The 26,651-nt window shown below is 39.3% G+C and overlaps 1 protein-coding gene across 1 annotated transcript in view; it reads left to right on the top strand.

Moving 5' to 3' along the window:
• The window catches only part of LOC111140819 (catenin alpha 1), a 180,043-nt gene that overhangs the window by 6,835 nt on the left and 146,557 nt on the right, over positions 1-26,651 (top strand). The window contains exons 2-3 of the mRNA XM_022493010.1: positions 22,115-22,221; positions 23,504-23,699. Coding sequence (XP_022348718.1) covers positions 22,117-22,221; positions 23,504-23,699 — 301 coding nt within the window. The 5' untranslated portion in view covers positions 22,115-22,116. The remainder of the gene's footprint in view (positions 1-22,114; positions 22,222-23,503; positions 23,700-26,651) is intronic.

Raw genomic sequence — 26,651 nt, 5'->3', positions numbered from 1 at the left:
TAAAATGCTAATTTATTCTTTCAGTCCTGAACAGGAAATGTGTTATCCATATTAAGTGGGTTGTCTTACAAGTAAAACTAGTGAACTAGTTCAGTATTTAAATAGCATTAAATTGCTGGTTTACCTTCCTTTAGACTCTTCTAGACCATAAATTCTTTTGCGAGATGCCGAGCTCCTTCAGGGCGATTACTTTCTTCTGAATCTTTGACTCCTGTGATACCTGACTTATTTCTAAACCCATAGCAGATAACTCTTCAATAAATACTGGATTAAAGTAGGCATACATAAGCTATATATAGGATTGTGCCAGGGGATGGAGGCATGACTTTACCTCCACTTCATTAGAGTTCTTTTGGTAATAAAACTCATAGTACCTAGAGATAAATATTGCTGACATTTTGGGGTAGATCCTCTATAATCTTTTTTCTAGACATGTATATTGTCAGTAACTTTTATAAAAATTAGTTTTTACTTTATGTGCTCTTTTGTAATTTACTATTTATTATAATTTGAACATTTTCCCTATTAGTAAGCTAAGATTAACCTTTATTTCTTGTATCAGTTAGAAAAAAGAACTGCCAAATGAACTAGGTAATGATCTCAATTGTAAGACACATCCAGATTTTAGAGACTTAAAAAATGTGAAATATGTATGTGTTAGAACTGATGACATGATTAATTGCACAATACTAATATAGCATATTAATGATCCCTTACTGTTCCATTATGTAGCCCCCCCCTCTTTTTTTTTTTTAAGATTTTATTTATTTGACAGAGACAGACATGGAGAGAGGGAATACAAGCAGGGGGAATGGGAGAGGGAAAAGCAGGTTTCCAGCTCATCAGGCCCCATGTCAGGCTCCCCCTCTGCAACCGCCCACCAGTTGTTGGGGGGCTGTCTGTCTGTCTCTCTTATATAAATAAATAAATGTTAAAAAAAAGTTGTTACAGGGGCACCTGGGTGGCTCAGTGGGTTAAAGCCTCTGTCTTCAGCTCAGGTCATGATCCCAGGGTCCTGGGATCAAGCCCCACATCGGGCTCTCTTCTCCGCAGGGAGCCTGCTTCCTCCTCTCTCTCTCTGCCTGCCTCTCTGCCTCCTTGTGATCTCTATCAAATAAATAAACATTTAAAAAAAAAAAGTCGTTACACTTTATCAACGTGGCTTATATGGTACATTAATTTTTAATTTTTTGTTTGAGAAACTATCATACTTACCATATTGCATTCCTACTGGCAGTACACAAGGGCTCTAATTTCTTTCTTTCTTTTTAAGATTTTTGTTTATTTATTTGACAGAGATCACAAGCAGGCAGAGAGGCAGGCAGAGAGAGAGGAGGAAGCAGGCTCCCCACTGAGCAGAGAGCCCGGTGCGGGGCTTGATCCCAGGACCCTGGGATCACAACCTGAGCCGAAGGCAGAGGCTTTAACCCACAGAGCCGCCCAGGCACCTCAAAGGCTCTAATTTCTCCACATCTTTGACAACACTTGTTATTTTGTTTTTTTCTGATGGTAGCCATTGAGTATGAAGTGGTATTTCATTGTAGTTTTGATTTGCATTTCCTTGATGATTGGTGATGTTGAATATCTTTTCATACGTTTATTGCACATCCCTGTATGTCTGGAGAAATGTCAGCTTAAATCCTTTGGACATCATTGGGTTGTTTGTTTTCTGGCGTTTGAGTTCTAGGAGTGCTCTGTTTTCTCAGTGTTAATCCCTTATCACATACATGATTTGCAGATATTTTCTTCCATACCCTGGGTTACCTTTTCACCCTGTGACCCTGTGGATAATGTCCTTTGATATACAAAAGTTACTTTGATGAAGTTCAATTTACTTGTGCCTTCAGGTGCCCTATGCAGGAAATAATTTCCAAATCCTGTGTCATAAAATGTTCTCCCTGTGTTTTCTTCTAAGAGGTTTATAGTTTTAGTTCTTATATTTAGGTCTTTAGCCCATTTTGAGTTCATTTTTCTGTGTGATAATAGGTAAGGATCCAACTTCATCCTTTTACACGTGGACATGCAGTTTCCTCCTCAGCATTTGTTGGGAAGACTGTCATTTCCTCATTGAATGGTCATGACACCCTTACTGAAAATCATTTCACTGTAAATGTGAGCATTTGTTTCTGGATGATCTATCTGTTCTGTTGGTCTGTATGTCTTTATGCCAGTACCACACTATTTTGATAATTGTATCTTTGTATTAAGCTGATGTTAAATTAGCTCTTGAAGCTAGTAATATTTTGTACATTTTATATTCTGTGGTTCTGTTGTATATACATGCTGTTGTGAAAATAAAATAAATTGATTTAACTTCTATACATCTTGATTGTGGAGATGATTACTCTGCTGAGTTTGTTAAACCTTATGTATGGAATAGTACACCAGAGTCAATTTTATTGCGTGTGAAAAGTGATAAAATAGGTAAAAAATAAACTTATCCAAAGCCAATTATTGTTTCTGCTTTTCTCAGCTCAAATCATTTTTTCCTCCTGAGTGATTGTAAAGACACACCTTTAAAGAGTATTCAAAGAACTTTAGTTATAATGTGTATGTTGGAGGATTTAAGTATTACTAGTTCCTTCTGTTTTCTTTCTTTTTTTTCTGTTTTCTTTTAAGAAAAAAAGTTGAAGTGGCGACTGGGTGGCTCAGTCAGTTGGGCGTCTCCTTCGTCTTGGCACTGGGTGTGGTCCCAGGGTCCTGGGATCCAACCCCTGCTCTGGGGGGAGCCTGCTTCTCCCTCTTCCTCTGTCCCTTCCCCCTGCCTGTGCATGTGAGTGCAGGATCTCTCTTTCTCTCACTCATGTGCCCACTCTCTGTCAAATGAATAAAAAAAAAGAACAACAAAAAACATCAACAAAAAAACATAAGTTAAACACATTAGGCATCTGGGAGAGCCTCTCTGAGCAGCAATTCCTAAAATTCCGTCAGATGCCAGTGTGCTAGCTTCCAGACCTTGAGGGTGTTGGTCCTGCAGTGTGTTCATTAGCTTAGCCCCCCACAATGTGGGCCTGGCTTGAAAGTGAACAGTTTGTCTTGACTTGCCCTGCCTCATGATGTTTGTTCACTTGCAAGAACACTATACTAAATTTATGCATTATTGAAAGTTCAAAGTGTGCAGAAATAACCATGCTTCATAATAAAACTTCAACATTGCCCTTTCTCTCTTGGAGCCTCTAAAATGTTCATTATTTTCATCTTTAGTTTTTTATTTTTTTCATAATGTCAAACTTTTTCCTCCATGTGCAAGCATGCCCCCAACCCCATTTCTAATGGAGCTTGAAATTAACATGCATTTCTGTTTACTTGTTGATGGACTGTCATCTATCAACCCCACTTTTTTTTTTTTTTAAAGATTTTTATTTATTTATTTGACAGAGAGAGATCACAAGCAGGCAGAGAGGCAGGCAGAGAGAGAGGAGGAAGCAGGCTCCCCGCTGAGCAGAGAGCCCGATGTGGGGCTCGATCCCAGGACCCCGAGACCACAACCCGAGCCGAAGGCAGCGGCTGAACCCACTGAGCCACCCAGGCGCCCCTATCAACCCCACGTTTTGATTGTGATTTAATTTTTGCTTTTTCAGTGGCTCAAGGTTATAGTAATGCACATAATGTAAATATGATTTGAAAGGCAGCTTGGAGTGTTATATATATATATTTATTTATTTATTTAAGGATTTTATTTTATTTATTTGACACAGAGAGTGACAGCTAGAGAGGGAACACAAGCAGGGGAAATGGGAGAGGGAGAAGCAGGCTTCCTGCCAAGCAGGGAGCCCAATGTGGGGCTGGATCCCAGGACCCTGGGATCATGACCTGAGCCGAAGGCAGACACTTAATGACTGAGCCACCCAGGCGCCCCTTGAGTGTTATTTTAAGTGTTTGTAATAAAGATTGATCATTTGGAGCAAGTATTATATGAGTAATGTGATTTGGTTTTTAAAATTCCTTGTCATCTGTCCCCTGTTACAGTTGTAGTATAGGTAGAGCAGGAATTACATTGTGGAAGTTGTTATGATTTTATGCTGTAACTTTTTTTTTTTTTAAGATTTCAAGGGCTTTATAGAAGAAACAAACTCTCATTTGCTTTAAAAGTTTTTAATGAATAATGTAGTCCAATATTATCTTGGTGTTAAGTAACTGGTCATACTCCTTAATTGCTAATTTAAAGGCTAGTTCTTTCCTGGATTGCTTAGTTTTGGCAATTGCCATTTTATTGTAGTGAGCTGTAGATTTCCCTTGTTTTCTTATTCCGAGATTTGATTAGTAAATATTGTCATAAATAAGTGGACCATCAATTGCATTTTGAAAATGTGTTATTGCTATAGTTTTTTGCTTAATATTTGCCATTATGAATTGAAAATGGGAGTTAGAAGCCTGTTAATTATCAGGTTACATAATCCTGTACTGGTTTATTAACCAGGTAGGACTGCAGACTCTTCTTGAAACTGAAAGTGCTATTATAACTCAGGAAATGCATTCAGTGTGGCCCATTTCAAGTGACATGAAGGACAAGAGCCTTTGCTAATAGTCCATTTACCCTGTGCAGTTCTGAAACATGCTTTTCTTTCTAAGCAAAGATGTATTATTACTGTTCTCCAGTGGTGTGTTGAATATTTCATTATGTTAAATATTTCAATGTTAATCTAGACTCTTAATCATGGTTTGTGAAAAATGATAGTGTAGTGAATAAGGCAGAAACTGAAAGGGTAAGTTACTTGTCAGTGTTCATGGGGTTTGCTCTTCTGGGGATCTCTGAATTGGCAAAGGTTTCTTAGAATCATCTGTTATCATTTTCTTGCTTCCTTGGATCTGGGGTCATCATGTTCTCTGAAAAGCTATAGTCTGACTTTGAAGTATATCTTTAGAAACCTGTCATTTTGCAGAGAAGTGGCTAAGTGAAATGTGAGCTTGATCCCTTGGGAGGAGGGGGAAAAAAACCAAGGGAATGGAAGATGGCAGTAGCTGAGAGAAATTTAAACTTCTTTCGGGTCATTAAGACCGTGAAAGATGTAATGTTTTCTAGTTTGTCTTTTTTGAGGCAGGGTCAAAGTTAACCTTTAGTTAGCTGTATCTCAGTAACAGTGGGAAGGGTTCAGTTAAATGCAGTACACATTTATTCAAAGTTGGGAGATGTTAAGAATTTACAAGTCACCATTGCTAACCTCAAGAGTTTACAAGCTAATGGGATTATTAGTCTAAGTAATCACTGGTAGGTAAGAATTAGGAATCTGTAGTTTTGCTAATTTATAACACATTTTTAAAAATACTAATTTTATAGAGAATTTGTGCCAGTGAGCAGGGGTAGGGGAGGAGGGGCGGACAGAGAATCTCAAGCAGATCCCCCCCCCCCATGAGTGTGGAGCCCTACATGGGGCTTGATCCCAGTACCCCAAGACCAAATTAAGACTTAAAATCAGTGGAGCGCCTGGGTGGCTCAGTGGGTTAAACTTCTGCCTTCGGCTCAGGTCATGATCTCAGGGTTCTGGGATCGAACCCCCTGCATCAGGCTCTCTGCTCTTTGGGGAGCTGCTTCCCTCTCTCTCTGATTGCCTCTCTGCCTACTGGTGATCTCTCTCTCTCTCAAATAAATAAAATCTTTAAAAAAAAAAAAGAGTTAAAATCAAGAGTCGGATGCTTAACCGACTGAGCCGCCCAAGCACCCTGAGAAAAACATTTCTTATTTCTTCCACAAGTGTCTGTGTTGCTAGATGAAACCTGAAACTGTCAAGCCAGTTGTTGAACATTTATAGAATGTTGTTAGGTGAAATATTACCATACTCAAGAAAGCCATGGTCCCTGTGCTCAAAGGGAAGCTCCCAGTTTCCTGGGAGACAGATGCACTGACCTAGTGCTGTAATGGAGATGCGTGTGAAGTGCTGGAGGGACTCAGAAAAGAGGGAACAGCTCTTTCTGTGGGATTAGAGGACATATGTGTGAGTCTTGAAGGAAGATGGAAAAATTAGGAAAGGTGTTCTGGGCTAGAGAAGGTTTATATAAAGGTCTGGACACGTGCATGTGCATTGGAGAAGTTTCAGAGTGGATGGAGGTGATGAGTCTCAGGCTAGTGCCAGTCAAGTTTGTTTACAGGAGTTTGGGCTTCATCCTGTTTGTGGTGGGGAAGCAGTCCCTCTTTTTTTTTTTTCAGGAGGGAGTAGACTCTATGGTAAGTGAGGCAGTCTGGATAATGATTGGAAATGAGAAGATATATATATATATATTTTAAGACTTCTAGATATGTTATTTATTTATTTAAAATATTTTTATTTAGGGACGCCTGGGTGGCTCAGTTGGCTAAGCCGCTGCCTTAGGCTCAGGTCATGATCCCAGAGTCTTGGGATCGAGTCCCACATCCGGCTCCTTGCTCAGCTGGGAGCCTGCTTCTCTCTCCGCCTCTGCCTGCCTCTCTGCCTGCTTGTGTGTGCTCGTGCTCGCTCTCTCTCTCTCTCTCTCTCTCTCTGACAAATAAATAAATAAATAAAATCTTTAAAAAAAATATTTATTTGACAGAGATCACAAGTAGGCAGAGAGGCAGGCAGAGAGAGAGGAGGGGAAGTAGGCTCCTTGCTGAACAGAGAGCCTCATGTGGGGCTCAATCCCAGGACTCTGGAATCATGACCTGAACCGAAGGCAGAGGCTTTAACCCACTGAGCCACCCAGGCGCCCCAAGACTTCTAGATATTTTAAACCAGACCCAGGCCAGAGCCCTGAGATGGGAAGGGTTAGTAGAGTGAGGTATTTACTCAAGTAGAGGAGGGAGAGGAAAGAGGATCAAAGAAAGGCCGAGAATCTCCTTCTGGGGCAGCTGGTTGGGTGGAACTTTGGTCAGCAGAAATGGGGAATGCCAAAGAGGGAGTAGATTGGGAGGAAAATACTTGTCTTGCGGCCTGTGGAGTTTGAGGGACTTAGCTCTTCAGTTGCTTTGTGGGGAGAAGGCCTTTGGATTGGGGAAATGCTGGTGGCCTTTACTATGGTAGCTATGAGGAGGTGGGGTTTGCTTCTTGTTTTTTTTTTTTGTTTTTTTTTTAGGTGGGTGAATGGGTGGGTGGGATTTTAGGAGTTCTCAGGCAGTGTTATAAACAGTAAGAATGGGCCCAAAGTATTTTTAAGTTAGGAAAGATAAAAGACCAACCTTGTAATACCTCCTAATTTCTTTGCCCATTTTTCAGTGTTACTTTTTGCTATTTATTTTATTTTGTTTTTTACTTCTTGCCATTTAAATATTTATCTTCTGTGTTTTTCACTCATGCTTGTTTTTGGAAGGCTTCGAAGATCTTTGGTGCTGTTGTCTCCTCCTATAACCTGAAACAGCTGCCTTACCCTCTCTTGCACAACAAATCCTCAGGACTCTCTCCCCTTTTGGGGACTCCCTCCTGGGTGCTCTTGGGAGCTAATGTTTCGTAACTGTTCTCTGTTGTAACTATTTTCTTCTCTTGACTAAGTCTCTCCCCACCCCCCCTCCAGCTTTTTTTTTCTTTGAAGATCTTCAGATGTACGGAAAAGTTGAAAGAGTACTGGAGTTAAGCACTTGACTAGTCAGTTCACTTGGATTCACCAGTCGTTGACATTTTTTGTATTTGCTTTGTTACTCCATAAACTTTTCTTGAGGCATTTAAAAGTAAACTGCAGATACCAGGTTACTTTAGCATGTAAGTCCTAAGAATAAGGACATTGCCTCTACCTAACTTCAATATCACACAAGACATTTTACATTAATAAAGTAACATAGAGTGTCACTGTGTCACTTCTCCCCAGGAACTTGGGAGAAATGCCAACTCTGGCGTCCTACCCTAGACCTGATGTGGGAAATAAAAGCAAAAGAAAAATTAAATTTCCTTACTACTTACAGTACATTAATAAGTCCTTGAAACAGGCAGAGTAACATTCCTCTAGGAGCCCAGTAGCTTCAGTGTTAACACTTTGCTAAGGGCAAAAGGCAGTCTTACCCTAAAGCCCAGGTTCCTGTCAGTCTACTTTAACATATAAAAATTCCTTTGGGGGCGCCTGGGTGGCTCAGTGGGTTAAGCCGCTGCCTTCGGCTCAGGTCATGATCTCAGGGTCCTGGGATCGAGTCCCACATCGGGCTCTCTGCTCAGCAAAGAAGCCTGCTTCCTCCTCTCTCTCTCTCTCTGCCTGCCTCTCCATCTACTTGTGATCTCTCTCTGTCAAATAAATAAATAAAATCTTAAAAAAAAAAAATTTATAAAAATTCCTTTGGAAACTTCCTTTATCTCGACTTTCCCAAGATATGTGTTGGCATTCATCCCCCAAGCATATGACCCCCTGATACATGTCTGAAGGGTCTCATGACTAAGGTTTCATTAGACAATAATAAATGACCTTTTCCTAACAATAGCTAGCCCCCTCAAAGTCCTGTAAACCTTGCTATTTAAGTTCCTTAGAGACTTATGGTATCCCTAACCCCGCCCCAATTTGAAAGTATATAATCAGCCAATCCTCACAATCCCAGTGCAGCTCTTTTTGTCCATGGGTCCTGTCTCCATGCTTTAATAAAACCACCTTTTTGCATTGAAGAGGTCTCAAGAATTCTTTTTTTTTCTTTTCTTTTCTTTTTTTTTTTTTTTTAAGACTTTATCTGACAGAGATCACAAGTGGTCAGAGGCAGGCAGAGAGAGAGGAGGAAGCAGGCTCCTTGCTGAGCCAAAGGCAGAGGGTTAACCGACTGAGCCACCCAGGCTCCCCAAGAATTCATTTCTTGGCTGTTGGCTTCGAACTCCCATCTTTCCTACATGAGACCTAACTGAGTCAGAATTTGCCTTTTAACAGGATTCCTAGAAATACTGATCTTATGGCGTGGTGCATATTTATATTAAATTTCATCAATTGTCCTAGTGATTTTTTTAATAGTTTTTGTTTTTGTTTTTGTTTTTTTTTTAAATCCAGGAATCAGGGGTGTTTGGGTGGCTCAGTCAGTTAAGCATCTGCCTTTGGCTCAGGTCATGATCCCAGGGTCCTGGGTTTGAGCCCCACGTTGGGCTCCCTGCCCAGTAGGGAGTCGCCTTCTTTCTCTCCCTCTGCCCCTCCCCCTGCTTCTGCGTAAGTTCTCTCTCTCTCTCCCCCCCACCTCAAATAAGTAAAGTTTTTTTTTTTTTTTTAAAGATTTTATTTATTTATTTGTCAGAGAGAGAGAGGGAGAGAGAGCAAGCACAGGCAGACAGAATGGCAGGCAGAGGCAGAGGAAGAAGCAGGCTCCCTAATGAGCAAAGAGCCCGATGTGGGACTCGATCCCAGGATGCTGGGATCATGACCTGAGCCGAAGGCAGCTGCTCAACCAACTGAGCCACCCAGGCATCCCTCAAATAAGTAAAGTCTTAAAAAAAAAAATGCAGGAACCAATAAAAGATCACGTACTGTGTTTAGTTGTCATATCTCTTCAGAGTTTTTATTTCTGTCTCCTCCTTCTCCCTCCATGTCACTGACACTTGGGAAGAGTTTAGGCCGATTTTGTAGATGCTCTATAGTTTGGATTGGTCTGATTGTTTCCATTTTTGGCCGTACTATGTACATAATGATGTTCCTTTCTGAGGGCATTGCAGCAGTTGTCACATTGTTCTCCTGGTGGTGATGCCAAGTTTAAACATTTGATTAGTTAGCATCTGCCACATTTCTCCCTTGTAAGTCACCTGTTTCCTTTTGTCCTTTTGGGGTAGAACAATTTCCTTTACCCTTCAAGGTTCTTCTAGCTGGACTAAGAATCAAATTTACATGAGACAAATTAATGGGAGAAAAATCAAATTTAATATTGTACTTAAGGGGAGTCTATACAGACATGGAGATTCTAAAGATAGGCAACATAATGCCAATAAGAGTTGAGTACTGGGGAGGGGGGAATCTGAGGATACAAAGGGGAGAAAGACCATTAGCAGGAAGGTAAAAGGAAATATTTGCGAAACAAAGGTGGTCTTATTTTTTTTAAAGATTTTATTCATTTATTTGACAGAGAGAGCACAAGATGGGAAGTAGCAGGCAGAAGGAGAGGGAGAAACAGGCTCCGCACAGAGCAGGGGGAGCCCGATGTGAGACTCGATCCCAGGACCCCGGGATCATGACTTGAGCCAAAGGCAGTCATTTAACTGACTGAGCCACCCAGGTGCCCAAAGGTTGTCTTATTAAGTAGATAAATTTCTTTGGTAAAGAGGAATCTGTTAACAGCTCTCTCCCTAACATGAATAGTCAATGGAGGGGGAGGTAAAGAACTTTTCCTGAATCTGCTGGGTTTTGATTGCTTTTAACTCAGAATAATGTTTATGCCAAAGCATAAACTTGGGAAGACTTGCCCCTGGCCCCCACAATACTTAATTGCCGTGATGATCTTATAGGGATTTATAATTAGTCTTTGTATTCCTTTCACCTAGCAGGATCCCAGGATATGGTAATTGGTCCGTCATTGAATTATGGAATAGGTAATCAAAGTATATACTACAGTACAAATTTTAGAGGCAGATTGTTCTTATTTTGTCAGTCAGTCTGGGTAATTTCCTAATCTGAATCCGAGTTCAGGCATCTTTTTTCCTCACTCTCCAAGAAAAATACAATTCTCCTCCGATGGGCTTCTCCTCAGCTATATGAAAAGTTTCTCTGCCTTTTAGTCCTATTGTTCTAAAATAAAAAACCTCTTTTCCCTTTGTTTTCTCTGGTGCCTTCAGTCCAGATGCTGGTTTCATCATATTTGCTTTTTTGACCAGAGTCTTCCAGTTTCTTATGAAAACAGACTTCCTGTGCATCCATAATCAGTTGTCTGTTATGATGGCTTAGTGCAGCTTTCTCTGGAACACTCTTCCTATTGTTAATGGCCTCAGCCATATGGGATGGAAGCTAAGTAAAGGAATATAGATACCTGGTTCATACTGTAAACAGTCACTTAAGCAGCTCTGGAGCTTTTGTTTTTGTTTTTTCCTTCCCTGATCTCTTAATCTCTTCTTGGTCTGTGCTCCAGCCACATTGGCCTTCTCTTTAAGTCTTGGGAGATGCTGCGTTGTCTGTGTTGTGTCAGCCTTCATTGTTCTTTCAGATACTCCCTCACTCTTCCTGGACTTTCAGATTGAAGTTCAAATGTTAACAAGATAGGCCCTTGAAAGACCCTACCTAATTCGATTATCATTATCCTGCTTAATTTTCTTCCTAGTCCTGGTATAGTCTAGTTTTCTTTCTTTCTTTAATTAATCAATTTAAGGATTTTATTTATTTGAGAAAGAGAGAGAGCACAGGAGCAGGGGGAGGGGCAGAGGGAGAAGCATTTTCTCCCCTGAGCAGAGAGCTTGGTGGGGCTGGATTCCAGGACCCAGAGATCCTGACTGGAGCCGAAGGCAGACGCTTGATGGACTGAGCCACCCAGGCGCCCTGGTCTCATTTTCTAATTTATGCCATTACTATAGTGTTGTTTCATGAAGGCAGGTTTTTCTAGTTTTGTTCCATGCTGTCTGGAATAATGCCTATGGAGAAGGCACTCAAATACTTGCTGATGGACTGGCTAAATGGTTGACTGAATATTGTTTTATCTATTCTTTGTTTAGTGCTTTTGCTAATCATTATGTCCTGTTGCTTGCTGTGTGACAGTTTTCATTCAGCTCTTCTGTGTTTTCTCATTGTCTTTGGTGCTCTCAAAATAAGAAAAGGAACAAAAGTGATTAACTGTTTTTATTATAATTAAAAATAATTATAGGGGTGCTTGGGTGGCTCAGTTGTTAGTCTGCCTTCAGCTAAGGTCATTGGGATTGAGCCCCGCATTGGGCTCCCTGCTCAGTGGGGAGCCTCCCTCTCCTCTCCCTCTGCCTGCTGCTCCCCCCACCTTGTGCTTGCTCTCTCTTTGTAAAAAAAAAAAAATTGAAATTTTTATAAAATGATAATGATCATCATCATAATCAATCACCATCCTATTCCTCATAAATTTGTACACCTAAAAGGAGGGTGACAACAACTATGTGCCATATAAGTGCCTGATATTAAATGTATTTGGGTATGATGAATTGATCACATAGAAATCCAGTTACTTTGCAGTAGAATGGAAACTTTTTACTCTGATTTTGGCTCTCCATTTTGACCAAGGTTGAGTGCTCCCCTCCCCTTTTTTTGATGATGATGATATTGTACCTATCTTTAGAAAGAGACTGCATTTTGGGGGGGAAAACCAAGTTTTCTTTTTGTTTACTTGAACCATCTGTGTTTTTATACATCTTAATTTCTTGCCCACCCTTCCTCCCTTTACTACCTCTGTCCTCAGCCTGTTTACATTTTTGAAGAAAGTGGCAGGCTTGGTGGAAGGAATTTAGTAAAATAGGTGTGTGTCAGAGTGAGTCTTAATGATAAGGATTACCTTGTTTTTTTTTATTTTTTTTGACAGCTAGTGGGAGATTTGAGAGTTGAGATTCCAACAGCTGTGTCAACTCTGCTTAATGCAGATGAAGCTTGGCAATCCTTGTTACGGCATGGAGTAATCCACAATCCTGTATCTTGTGCAGTGTGACAGTTAACCGTTACTGTGGGTACTTTTAATTTTAAAATTTCCTGATTTGCATTTAAATGAACCATTTTAACATTGCATTAACTTAACCTTGCTGTTAAACAAAAACAAAAACAAAAACGGCACCCAGTAGCAAGGTAAGGATATTCTAAAGCTTTGAAGCAGACAGGTTTTAAGAGTGATTTTTGGCTATTCTGTTGTAAATGAACATTTAATGTCTTTAGAGAAGGTATGTAAGCTCTTTGCCCGAATGAGGCAGTTTGCCAACAATCAGCCTCCTTGGTTCTGATAGAACTATGGGTATATTTTCTGCTTGTTGCTTCTCCATTTCTTTATCATGAAGATTGCTAGTCAAACGCCTACATCTCTGCCCCTTTCTGAATTTATAGCAAACTTTTGCGTAAAAGCCAGTATTGGTATTTATAAATAAGGTAATGAAGACTGAATAACTATAGTTTAACTTTTTATTTAGTTCCACTAAGCATGATCCCTCCTGAAAAAACCTAAGGTTGCTGTAATTCATTAAGGTTGGCTAGCTCTAGTACGTTTTGTAATAGATCTTGTGAAGGAGTGCTCTGTAAGTTAATTGGAAAACTAGAAACTGCCAAGAGTTTAAAAGTTATTTGTTTAGCTACTCTAAACAATACCATTAATTGTAGAGAAACAGAAGATATGACTAAGATTAAGGCAGGAGCTTTGTCTTGGTAAGCTTGTAAATATTTTAAAATCAGTTTGCATAAATTCAGTTCAACTAATACTGTATCTGCTCTGCATAAAGCAGCTTGCCAGCAACTTAAGGGATATACAGAAGCATAAGTGTAGTTACTATCCTTAAAATATAGCTGGGAAGACCACAGGCTAACCCTGGGAGAAATTGCATCCAATAAATTAATTCCGAAGCTATTGAAAGATAACCTAAATGAAAGGAATATTAGGATTTCAGTCCTGGAAGGACTTGGAGCCTAGAATTCAGTCCCTTCTATTTTATAGTTGAGAAAACTGAGGATCCAGAAAGGTGATGTGACTTGCCCAAGGTCAGAGTGTAAGTTAGTGACAAAGCTGGTACCAGAAGGTATGTTCTTTCCGGATAACATATTCTCATTAGACTTTATTTTTTTTTTTATTTTTTTTTATTTTTTTAAAGATTTTATTTATTTATTTGACAGAGAGAGATCACAAGTAGACGGAGAGGCAGGCAGAGAGAGAGAGAGAGAGAGAGAGAGGGAAGCAGGCTCCCTGCTGAGCAGAGAGCCCGATGCGGGACTCGATCCCAGGACCCTGAGATCATGACCTGAGCCGAAGGCAGCGGCTTAACCCACTGAGCCACCCAGGCGCCCCTCTCATTAGACTTTAAATGTTCTTAGAACTTCTGCTTCCTGAAATCATTTTCGGGTTGGGGTCAGCAAAAGCATAAATTGGTTCGGTAGTATAGTTTCATAATGTTTAGCGTCACTCTTGGCAGGGCATTTGATTAAAGGTGCTGCACAAGGCAGTCTGCTTCCATCATGGTTATTGTAAGACTTGAAAACACACTGAATGGCTTCTCAATTTTCCAGTGTCAGTATATTTCAAGTTTTTCAATGTGAGTGAGTGAGTGAGTCCTTTGCCTTAATACTTTTAGCAGCAGGTGGAGTCTGGTGAATTTTTATGGGGAGATTAGAGACCTCCTCAGAGATATTACTTAACAGGATGTAGAGTTCTAGAACATAGAACTGAAGGGACTTTAGGGGAGAACTTGTTCGTTGGTTGTAAAGTCTTGGCCAACAGTATAAACAGTACTTAGACGTTTTTGTTTGCGCTACGTAGTGGTAAGATATTTGGGATGAGTTGCTAACACTGAAGTTATGAGGCTTTACATGAAAGTCTATGTCTCTGGGTCTCTTGAAAAAATTGCGTGATCTACCAACCCTATGTCTGTGTGATAGAGTGCCTGCCTGGAGCTAATGGGCAGCTGGGCACATGTTTTCTCCATTTACCTGTCCTGGTCTCTCCTAATGGGGTCCCTGAGAAGTCGGGTGTCATTTGCAACTCATTATTGTTCTTACACTTTGCCTTTTTTTCAAGTTAAGAAGAAAGTGGAATTATTTTGTACCACAAAGTATCAAAATAAGAAAAACAAAAGACCAAGTAGGCTTTTTTTTGGAGAATGTTTTTATTATCAGCAAGTGTACACATCTTCAGGGTACTCTTGTTCTTTAAGCCAAAAGCCTAGTTTTTCTTACAAGTTTCAGAGAAACCTTTTTCTTTTCTTTCTTTTTTTTTTTTTTTTTTTTTTTTCCGTTTTCTGACTTGGTCTGCCCAGTCTTCACAGGCTTACCTTGCACAGCTTCCTCCCTCTTTGTGGTATCACTAAAACAGCTTTCCTGCCCTTCAACGGCTTCCCGATGGTCTGAGACTCTTGTTTCTTTGCTTGGGACTCTCATCTTGGGCCCCACTTTTGCTCATGAAGGAAAAATGGGTCCAAGTTTGCATAGGAAAAGGGGTTCCTGGTGGCTCAGTTGGTTGTGTCTGACTTTGGGTTTTGGCTCAGGTCATGATCTTAGGGTCATGAGATTGAGCTCCGCCTCAGGTTCTGTGCTCAGCCCAGAGTTTATTTCTTTGGAAAAGTGAATCGTTACTATGTTGCACTTGTTTAATAATTAACACAAATGTGACCACATATCTCCTTGAAACCAGCTTCACTTAATGTCTGGCACCTTCCTCTACAACTCTTGAAAGGTTTTCTGCTTTATTTGTGTTGATGTATTGGTGGTGGAATGCTAGGATACAGAAATGCAGGGTCCATGGGGCAAATCACTCTTTCTGAAATGTCTTATCTGTGACATTCGATGACATTTGCTTTAGCTGTTGTCAGCCCTTTAGCAATCTAGAGCACTCCATCTCTAAGGTTTACTGACTTGGGCTGATCAGTTTCGTGGACAAATAACCTTTATAATCCAAAGTGTAGGCCTGACATAATGTTAAGTGTAGAGAGCAAATTTGCCCACTTGCAATTAAAAAAATTTCCTGGAAACTGGCATTCTGTTATCAGATTAAGCAAATCCAAATTTCTTTTGGCATCCCATCTTCAGTGATTTTAGGATGTTTTGATGCTTAGATAAATCTATGAAATGTTAGATGATGCCTGCACTAACGTTTTCAAAAATATCTGAGGGCCTACCTATTTATGCCTGAAGCGTGCATTTATGGGCGAAGACACAGACAGTTTTATATTAAAATTGTCAAGAGCGGGCTAGTCATAGACATGTGCAGTTCTACCTTGTCCTAGTTGTCATTTTAATGTGTAGAATTTAGGTGTTGATGTTGCTTTCTGTAGAGTCTAGAACTGTGCTGTCTGATAAGGTAGTCACTAGTGAATATTCAACATTAATTAAAATAAAATAAAATAAAATCAGTCCTCAGCCACACTAGTCACATTTCAGGACATCTTTCTCCCTCTTTCCTCTTTCTCCCACCTCTCCCTTCCTGCTTCTCTCCCTTTCTGCACTTTTCTCCTCCTGCCTTCTTCCCCTTCCCTTTCCTCTACTCTCACTCCCTTCTCCATTCTCCTTCCACCCCTCACTCTCTTTCCATCTCATCAGCATTCCTTTCCCTCTCTTCCTGTGTCTTTGCTTCCGTTCTTCCCTTTCTTTCTTCTTCCCACTCTCCCATCCACTTTCCTCTCCTCTCTGTATATGACATACTTAATGCATTGTGTTTTTTGAACCATATGAAAGTAAGTTGCAGACATCTCATGTCCATTACATGCAACAAGGACATAACTACAGTATAATGATGAAAATATGCAAATTTGATGTCTAATTTAGAACTTAAACTTAGATTTTATCGTCTCAGTTGTGCTCCCCCCCCCGCCCCGCCCCTCCTTCAAGTACAGTTTCATTCCAGGATTACTGCATTGGTTGTCATGTCTCTTTAGCCTCCTTTAGTCTGGAAGAATTTCTTTCTGTCTTTGTTTTTCTGACCTTGACGTCTTTGAAGACTAAAGCCAATTATTTTGTAGACTATGCCTCACTTTGAGTTTGACGTTTCCTCATGACAAGATTGAGACTCTGTAGTTTTGGTAGGAAATACTAAAGTCATGTTATGTCCTTCTCTGTGCATCATATCAGGAAGTATATGATGTCAGTTTGTCCTGTTATAGGGGATGCTGATTTTGATCACTTGATTAAAGTCGTGTCTGCAAGGTTTTTCCACTTTGAAGTTCCTATAACTAACTCCCCCCCCCTTGTAATCAGTAAATAATCTGTTGGTAATTACCATGAGAGTATGTAAATAATCATTTTCTTTGTAAACTTTGAACCACTTGGTTTAGCATTCAGGATGCTGATCATTCAGGATGATTCTTGAGTGAATCCATTATTATGATGGTTTCTAAATAGTGATTTTTCTAAACCCATTATTCCTCTGCATTTATTATTTTCCTGTTCTATGGAAGAACTTCTCCTTTATTTTAATTAGCCTGGGTTCTCCTTTTATTGAGTGGATCATAATCTGTTTAATTTAATCTTCAGGCAAGCCTTCTGAAGGTAATGATTGTCTTATTTTATAAATGAGTAAGGAAGAGTGGTTATGATCAAACCTGCCTTTTTTTTTTTTTTAAAGATTTTATTTATTTGTTTGACAGACAGATCACAAGTAGGCAGAGAGGCAGGCAGAGAAAGAGAGGGGGAAGCATGCTCCCTGCCAAGCAGAGACCCCAATGAGGGGCCTTATCCCAGAACCCTGGGATCAGGACCTGAGCTGAAGGCAGAGGCTTTAACCCACTGAGCCACCCTGGCGCCCCTCAAACTTGCCCTTTGATTGTATTGTCCTCTTCGTATAAAGATGTGAAGATTATAAAGTGAAGATTCTGCTTTTTTAATTACAAAAGTAACTTTTTCTAACTACCTGTATGATTTTTATAATACCAGAAAATACAGTTAAGCAAAAAGGATGTTTAAACTATCCATAATCCACACTTTAGAAATAACAATACTGTTAATATTTTGGTTTATGCATTTAGATATCTTTATTCCTCCCTGAAGTGGTTCTTTATATTGTTTTGAAATCTCTTTAGCATCTTCAGTAGTATATTTGGAACATTTTCTCATAAACTTCTGTAACATCTTCCCCATTTTATTAGATGAGAAATTTCAGGTATACAAAGAAGCTAAAAGAATAAATCTGAGAACACCCGTCCACATGTCCTCTACCTATATTTAATAGTTATGAGTATTTTTTCATAATTCGTTGATCTGTATATGTGTATTTTTTTTTTTGCTGAACTATTGGAAAGTTGCAGAAATCTTTACATTTTACCCCTAAATATTTCAGCATGCATCTCCTAGAAATTGTCATTTTTTTCTACATAGTCACAATTTCATTATCACACCTATGAAATTGAGCAGTAATTCTGTAATAACATTTAATATTTAATAAGTATTGAAGACCAATTTCCTTAGATATGTCTTTTTTTTTTTTTTTAAGATTTTATTTATTTATTTGAGAGAGAGAATGAGAAGGGGAAGAGTCAGAGGGAGAAGGAGACTCCCTGCTGAGCAGGGAGCCCGATGTGGGGACTCTATCCAGGACCCTGAGATCTTGACCTGAGCCAAAGGCAGTTGCTTAACCAACGTAGCCATGCAGGCACTCTTCCTTACAAATGTCTTAATAGCTGCTTGTCTCAAGCTTTTGTCTAAATATGGTACATGTATTGCATTAGATTTCTTATGTCTCTTGAGTGTTTCAGTCTAGAATAGTCTTGCTACCCTCTCCCCCAAAACTCTGACTTTCTGAAGAATTGAGGCCCTGTTATCTTGTAAGGTACCCTCCATTCTGGATTTGTTTTTCCATGGTGTTGCTTACCATGCTTCTGTATCCCCTATAAGGTTGACATTGAACCTAGGCCAGTGTTTTATTTTATTATTATTTTTAAATTTTTTAAAACATTTTATTTATTTGACACAGAGAGAGAGAGTACAAGCAGGGGGAGTGGCAGGGAGAAGGATAAGGAGGCTCCCACAGAGCAGGGAGCAGAGCAGGGAGCAGAGCAGGAAGCCAGACCATCCCAGGTGGGATCATGACCTGAGTTGAAGGCAGGTGCTTAACCAACTGAGCCACTCAGGCATCCCTAGGCCAAGTTTTTAAAGCTGCAGTGAATTTGGATTGGAAAAATTTTGTCTTTGTTTTCACTATTTTATTTATTTATTTATTTATTTATTTATTTATTTATTTATTTATTTGACAGAGAGAGATCACAAGTAGACAGAGAGGCAGGCAGAGAGAGGGAGGGAAGCAGGCTCCCTGCCAAGCAGAGAGCCCGATGCGGGACTCAATCCCAGGACCCTGAGATCATGACCTGAGCCGAAGGCAGCGGCTTAACCCACTGAGCCACCCAGGCGCCCCCTTTGTTTTCACTATTAACAGGAATTTAGCATTTCTATTATTGCAGATAACAAACTACAGTTTTCAGTTGAACCTGTAACTTTGTCACCAGTAGGAATCTCAGTGTTTTTCATATCTGCAATAATTACAACGTTACCTTGAAAAATGTGCATGTTCATTGTTACTTTGAAGTAGTTGTCAGACTTCTTGCTAAGTCTTATTTAATATTAATAAAGAAGCACATACGTTACTGTATCATCTATTTGTAAAGTATCTTGATAACTAAATATCAGTATATGTGTTTCCTTTGTAATCTTTTGAATTGTGTTGTATGCATTTGAAAAACATTATTGGAAAGGGTCTATATAGCTGCCTATTCAGTACAGAAGCTACTAGCTACAAGTGGCTCTTGAACAGGTGAAATGTGACATCTTTGACTTTAAATGTGCCCTGAGTATAAAGCAAATCCCACATTTGGACACTTAGTACTTATATGAAATACCTCTAATAATTTAAGAAATGTTTACATGGCAAAATACTTTTTTGGATATATTGTTTACAGTCATCCATTTCTTTTTAATGTTGTTATTAAAAAAATTACATAGGTGGCTTACACTGTATTTCTGTTGGACAGACATTGGTCTTTAGGCTTTACTAGACTGCCAAAAAGCTCTATGGCATTGAAAAAGGTTTTGAATCCCTACATAGAGGCTTCAGTAGACTCCATTTACTCTAGTTAAACATTTATTTTTGCTGTTGCACGACTACTCATTTTATAGTAACACCGAGGCTCTTGAAAACCTTTTATTCTTTTTTTTTTTTAAAGGTTTATTTATTTGAGAGAGTGTGCGCAAGTGCAAGTGTGTGCGTGCACACGCACGAGATGGGGGGGTGTTGGAGCAGAGGGAGAGGAAGAGAAGCAGACTCATGTTGAGCAGGGAGCCCGCTGCCGGGCTCAATCCCAGGACCCCAGGATCATGACCTGAGCTGAAGGCAGACGCTTAACTGACTGAGCCACCCAGGTGTCCCTCTTGCAAACCTTTTAAAGTTTTTTTTTTTTTTTTAATTAATCAAGAGTACTTAATACTCTTAATACTGGGAGGCATATAATATCAGGTGTGTCATTAGTGATGTTAAGTTTATCTGTTTAAGAGGGTGGCCATTAGATTGCAAATTTGTAAAGGTATGTCTTGGCCTGTGTAATTAGTAAGTAACTCGTGAAGTGATACTTGGGCACCTTAGAAGTATCTTGTTCCCCAGTAGCCTTTCACTTAATGGTATTAACTTACATTGATATCGTTGCTGAATCAGTTACTACACTGGAGTTTGCAAAATGGTCATTTTCTAATTCTGTTATATATCCATGGTAAACGAATTCCCTTTTTATTTTGAGAATCTCTATGGTCATAGGGTATCTTTCTGTGTACTTACCTGTCAGGCAGTTGTAGTCATGTTTTTTGATACTCAGGTTTTTTTTTTTTTTTTAATTTTTATTTATTTATTTGACAGAGAGCACAAGTAGGCAGAGAGACAGGCAGAGGGGAGAGGGAGAAGCAGGCTTGCCACTGAGCAGGGAGCCCGATGCGGGACTCGATCCCAGGACCCTGGGATCATGACCTGAGCTAAAGGCAGTCGCCCAACCAACTGAGCCACCCAGGCGCCTGATTTTTTAAATTGGCCAGTGGAGCCTTTGGTTCCTCTCTCTTTTGTTAGATTAGTCTTTGTACCCTTCTTTGCTTTCTGCAGAATAGGGTATCTCAGACCTGAAAGGAACCCCCCCCCACCTTTGGAGGAGCCCGGATTCTCTTTAATGGGAATTGGTATTTAATAGAAGTAAAGACCGGGCGCCTGGGTGGCTCAGTGGGTTAAGCCGCTGCCTTCGGCTCAGGTCATGATCTCAGGGTCCTGGGATCGAGTCCCGCATCGGGCTCTCTGCTCAGCAAGGAGCCTGCTTCCCTCTCTCTCTCTCTCTCTCACTCTCTGCCTGCCTCTCTGTCTACTTGTGATCTCTCTCTGTCAAATAAATAAATAAAAATCTTAAAAAAAAAAAAATAAAAAAAAAAAATAGAAGTAAAGACCTGGACAGTGAGAGTACTGTTTTGTTTTGTTTTGTTTTTTAAGATTTTATTTATTTATTTGACAGACAGAAATCACAAGTAGGCAGAGAGGTAGGCAGAGAGAGGGAGAGGGAAGCAGGCTCCCTGCTGAGCGAGAGCGGCCTGACACGGGGCTTCATCCCAGGACCCTGAGACCATGACCTGAGACGAAGGCAGAGGCTTAAATCACTGAGCCACCCAGGTGCTCCAAGAACACTTTTTTTTTTTAATTTTCCTAAATTTTGTAAACATTGTTTTTTAAGTGTGACACAGTATTATGTGGTTGGTTATGTGATTTATTTATTCAGTGATATCTGATTTTTTTTTTTTTTTTTTTGCTGTTGTGAACATTGTTGTATCCAAGTTTTTATATGCACCTTGATTATTCCTTTAGAATAAATTTCCAGAAGTAGAATCTCTGGGTCATAAGAACATATTCTTTTAAGATTTTAAATACCAAGTTGGTTGTCTAGAAAGTTTATAGTTAGTGTTTACTTCAGTTATGTACCTCCTGTCTTTTTTCCCCCCTTTAATCTTTTAGGCACTACTTTTAGAAGCAAATGCTGTTTGGTGTTTTTGTTGAAGTCTTTTCCCCTAGTCTTAAAGCCTCTGTCTAATGGAAGTTTACCTTGACAATGATACATTGATACTTGACTAAGCGTGACTTGAAAGTTCTTCTGACTGTGAGTGATAATAGTTGTAGGTGCAGAGGGCAGCAGACTTAAGCATTATGTTTTAATGGAGTAAGACAAGATATTCTCTAAGAAGTCATCAAAAAAGGAGTTATGCCTTTTAGGTAATACTGTACTATAAATATTATGGAGTAAGAAAAATCAGAATCAGGCCTTCATTCACGTTAGCTTTTCATCCTGCTTCTAAATTGGTATGGAAAATCAAAGTAGAAATGTCTTGGTGCCAGAGAAGCCCAAAGGGAAAGAGCTCTGTGTGTTTCGGAGTTCCTCTTGTAGTACCTCTACTGTTTACAAGCTCGACATTTGAAAGTGTAAGAGGTTAAGAGTTACCAGGCCCTCTTGTGCAGGCTCTTGAGAATTTTTTTCCCATCTGGAATTAAGTTTTGCTGATATAAAAAGTTCTTTTTTAGAAGTAGAAGATTTATTATTTATTTCATGTTTGTGTTTGATGTTTGCCTCACGTTGACCTTTTGTTTCTTTTTCAGAAATGACTTCTGTCCACACAGGCAACATAAACTTTAAGTGGGACCCCAAAAGTCTAGAGATCAGGACTCTGGCAGTTGAAAGACTGTTGGAGCCTCTTGTTACACAGGTAAGAATCTGCAAATACGTAGCTGTCATATGGTTCCATAGTAGTAGGCGTGGTAAACAAACAGAGCAAGTTTAGCTCAAAGCTTTAATTTGAGTAGTTGAGTTTAGGTTGATAGTATTTAGAGGATGTGGCACCACTAATTATTTAAATAATGATACATGCATTCATTTAACCCTATGGGAACATAGTTACTGCCATTTTCTCGAGTCTTATTGGCAATAATAGGGGATAAGTGGTATGTAATGCAGCTTACCAAGTATTTGTATTTTGTAGATGGTTTCTTGGCATCACTTTTTCTTGGAAGGTACAGGTTATAGACAAGAAAGATGGGCTATGAAGCTTTGACTCTTGTCTCTTTACCATGCTTAACAGACTTCCTTGTCCAGGATCAGTTAGCAGGCAATTTGAGGATATAGGTTTGCTGTGTTCTATTGCAGATACCACAGTGTGATGCCATCTCATTAATTGTTAACAACGAGTATCACAAATACATATATGCAAATGTGTACATGCATACAAATATATTTATATATTTTAATATAATGTAGAAGTGTGTAATAAGTAAGACTCATGAACATTTACTTTCTTGAAGCCATCCAGTATAGTTCTAAGCAGGTGTTTTGTGTGGCAAGCTATGCTAATAAAAAAATCTATAGTCATCGTCAACCTACAGATCACCTGGTATTTTATTTATATATATATGTATATATATGTAAATGGTGGTTGATGTTCTGGGACTTAAAGCACCATCACAATAGGCTCCTTTGGGCAGCCCTTCCTTTTTTTGTTAAGGACTTTACTAATTCATTGCTGAGATTTGTTTGAATAAACTGTGAAACAAAATCAGAAGCAGTTACTTTAAAATATTTTACACAGGTTGAAAACAGTGGAAAACTTGACCTCCACATAAAGCTAACAGGTTCATTGTCATTCTCTTTCTGGGACTTGTTTATGACATGTACAGATGTGTAATATGATTCTAATCAGTTTTTGATTTGTAAAACGGAACTAAAATCTAGTTAACACATGTTTGAAAAAATTAAAATATTTTTTGTCTTGCACATTGAGATAGCAAAATTATTTTGGGACCTAAATTGAGTATTGTTGCTATATTTCTTAAAAATGGAGAGTGTGTGTTATTTGTTAATGCTTGTGGAATTTATAAATGTGCTATTTCATTTAATTATGAATAATTTACTATTCCTTTCTTTAAAGATGGTCATCTTTCTGTTGTTTTCATTTTAATTGACTGCAGTTTAATTTGTAAAAATGAAACTTTTAGGTCACAACTCTGGTAAACACCAATAGTAAGGGGCCCTCAAATAAGAAGAGAGGCCGTTCCAAGAAGGCCCATGTTTTGGCTGCTTCTGTTGAACAAGCAACTGAGAATTTTTTGGAGAAGGGGGATAAAATTGCAAAGGAGAGTCAGTTTCTCAAAGAAGAGCTTGTGGCTGCAGTAGAAGATGTTCGAAAACAAGGTAGGTCAATGCTGCTGCTTATATAGAGAGAGGCAGGCTTTTCTAGAAAATTAATCCTTGCAGGTAACTTTTTATGGCCAATATTCTCATGCTTGCCAGTTGCTCAGTAACTTAAAATACTCATTTGTTAGAGATGGATTAAGTTTTAATCAGGCTTCACTTTTAATCAGGAGAGGCACTAACAAAGAAACACTGTATTTGGAGAATCTGAATGCACTTTTCTTGGATAGCCTAAATAAGAGTTGAGTCTTAGGGGCTCCTGGTTGGCTCAGTCATTAAGCGTCTGCCTTCTGCTCAGATCACGATCTCAGGGTCCTGCAATTGAGCCCTGCATCGGGAAGCCTGCTTCTCCCTCTCCCCACCCCACTGTGTTCCCTCTCTCGCTCTCTCTCTCTTTCTGTCAAATGAATAAATAAAATCTTAAAAAAAAAAAAAAAGGAGTTGAGTCTTAGAAATGTTCCAACAACAGTTGAATAGGAAATAAATGGGGCAGAAGTTTACCTTTCATCCTTTGTAATACCTCTTTGTAGTTCATGCTGAAGATACAGGGGTGATAAAATGGAAAAATGTCTAGCCATTCTGTCAGGCTGGTATGGTAAATTAGCCATGCGTACTTGAAGTGGTTTGAGTTTGAAATAAAAACAAATCTGGGCTTAAAGGAATCCTGTTTTTGGGAAACTCAGAATTAATAAAGGGTGGAATTGTAACCCACGGCTTGGTATAGTGCCGATTAGAAAAACTTGTTTTTTTGATGCTACAAGTGTGCTAAGACTTTACATATGGAACATTAAATTCTTAAAACTTATAGTTTTGTGTTAAACTTCTGGTTCAGCAAGAGGACTTAAATAAAGACAGCTTTTTGTGAAGCTGTTGAGTATCAACTAAGGTGAACTGAGCTCCTGTTCTGTACAGTTGCTTTACTGACTTTTAGGAGAATCTCACTGGATCTCTGATGGCTGATAGTAGTGTGTGTAGTCTGTTGGAGTCTTTTTTTTTTTTTTTAAGATTTTATTTACTTATTTGACAGAGAGATCACAAGCAGACAGAGAGGCAGGCAGAGAGAGAGTGGGGAAGTAGACTCCCTGCTGAGCAGAGAGCCCAATGTGGGACTTGATCCTGGGACCCTGAGATCATGACCTGAGCTGAAGGCAGCAGCTTAACCCACTGAGCCACCCAGGCGCCCAGTCCGTTTTGGAGTCTTACGTCTCATTCATCCCTGTGACAGTACCCAAGAAAGGGACAATGCATTAAATGGGACAGTGCTGTCTCTAATTGTTCTGAATTTGTGAACTAAGAACCTTGATTGGTAAATATTTTTCTAAATTTTCAGGCTGAAGATAAATGTTTCTAATGTTATAAATGATGGCATTTAAATTCCATATTACTAACTGTAATATGGGTGTACGTAATTGTTATCTAGGGCTGTAATAACGTAAATTACTATAAACTTGGTGGCTTAGAACAACAGAAATTTACTCTCTCACAACTCCGGAGGCCAGATAACGAAATCAGGGTGTTAACAGGGTTAATTCTTTCTTGGGGACTCAGTGGAAGAACCTGTTGAATGTTGTTCTCTCCTAGCTTTTTGTGTTTGCCAGCAATCATTGGCATTCCTTGGTTTGTCGACTTGTTACTCCAGTCTCTTCCTTCATTGTCTTGTCACATGGTATTCTCCCTGTTTCTCTTTGTACAAAGTTTCCTCTTATAAGGATATCAAGCTTTGAATTAGGGTTCTCCCTAAATCCAGTATGACCTCATCTTTACTTGTTTATGTCTGCAAAGACCCTATTTACAAATAAGGCCACATTCGTATGTTCTGGGGGGGGGTATGAGTTTTGGGGGGGACATTATTCAGCCCATCAGAGTGGGCTTTGAATGAACTTACAAAGCAGTTAAATTGTTCAGGACAATTTTTGAGCTTTTTTTTTTTTTTTTTTTTTAAATTTTATTGATATATTAGAGAGAGAGAGAGAGCGATCACAATTAGGGAGACAGGCAGGCAGAGAGGAGAGAGAGAGAGCGAGCCTGCTTCCCTTCCTCTCTCTCTGCCTGCCTGTCTCCCTAATTGTGATCTCTGAAGCAGGCTCTCTGCTCAGCAGAGATCAGTGGGGGGCTCGATGCCAGGAACCTGGGATCATGACATGAGCTGAAGGCAGAGGCTTTAATCCACTGAGCCACCCAGGCGCCCCAATTTTTGAGCTTCTTGTTAAGGAAATCAGAATGGCTCTCACTTCATTTTCCTCTGAGGAAGTCTGCTCCCAGGCCTTTTGCCTCAAAATAATAGAATGTGATGAATTTCACCAAATGTTCCTTAAGTCTAGTAACTAAGACATTTATTTTGAAAATATGTTTAATTTTTATAGGTAACTTTTAGTTTAACTCTGTATAATGTTCCTTGTTTCAGAAGTTTCTGTGATGCAGATTTATAGCAATCTTGGTATAATACACGCACCTCCCTCACCCCAACCACCCCCACGGTTTTGAATGCATATCTGAATTTCTGTTTTCTTTTTTTTATTTATATCCGAGAAAATCTTTTATGTGGCTCTGAATCATAAGTACTTGTCTGTCCTAGTCCAACTTTGCAATTATTTATGATCATGATCTATTCACCATAATTTGCCTTCTCTCCTTGCCTTTTCTCCTTGGGAAAAAAAAGCTAAAACAAAAATATAACTGCCTCCCATCATCATTACTGCATCAGATATGAAAAGCTGAAGTGCCTTACTTTTTTTTTTTTTTTTTTTGGAGAATCTTAAGCAGTGATGAAACCTCTCTCCGCTCATAAATAGAACAAAGTACATGTTATGAAAATGGTTAAGTGCATATTCTTTAATCAGCCAGGCCTTGTTGGTTATGTTGTTGAAGCTGTTTACTCATCATTTGAAACCCTGTAGTGGCATTAATATGTTTGCAGATTCTTTGACACCCCTCTCTTAGAAAAGTGGAGCC

This window comes from Enhydra lutris, unplaced genomic scaffold, assembly GCF_002288905.1.
Source record: "Enhydra lutris kenyoni isolate GAN:26980312 unplaced genomic scaffold, ASM228890v2 scaffoldscaffold5, whole genome shotgun sequence".
NCBI classification, from domain to species: domain Eukaryota; kingdom Metazoa; phylum Chordata; class Mammalia; order Carnivora; family Mustelidae; genus Enhydra; species Enhydra lutris.
Note: the sequence above shows the minus strand (reverse complement) of the source record. Positions and strands in the feature narration are given on the sequence as shown.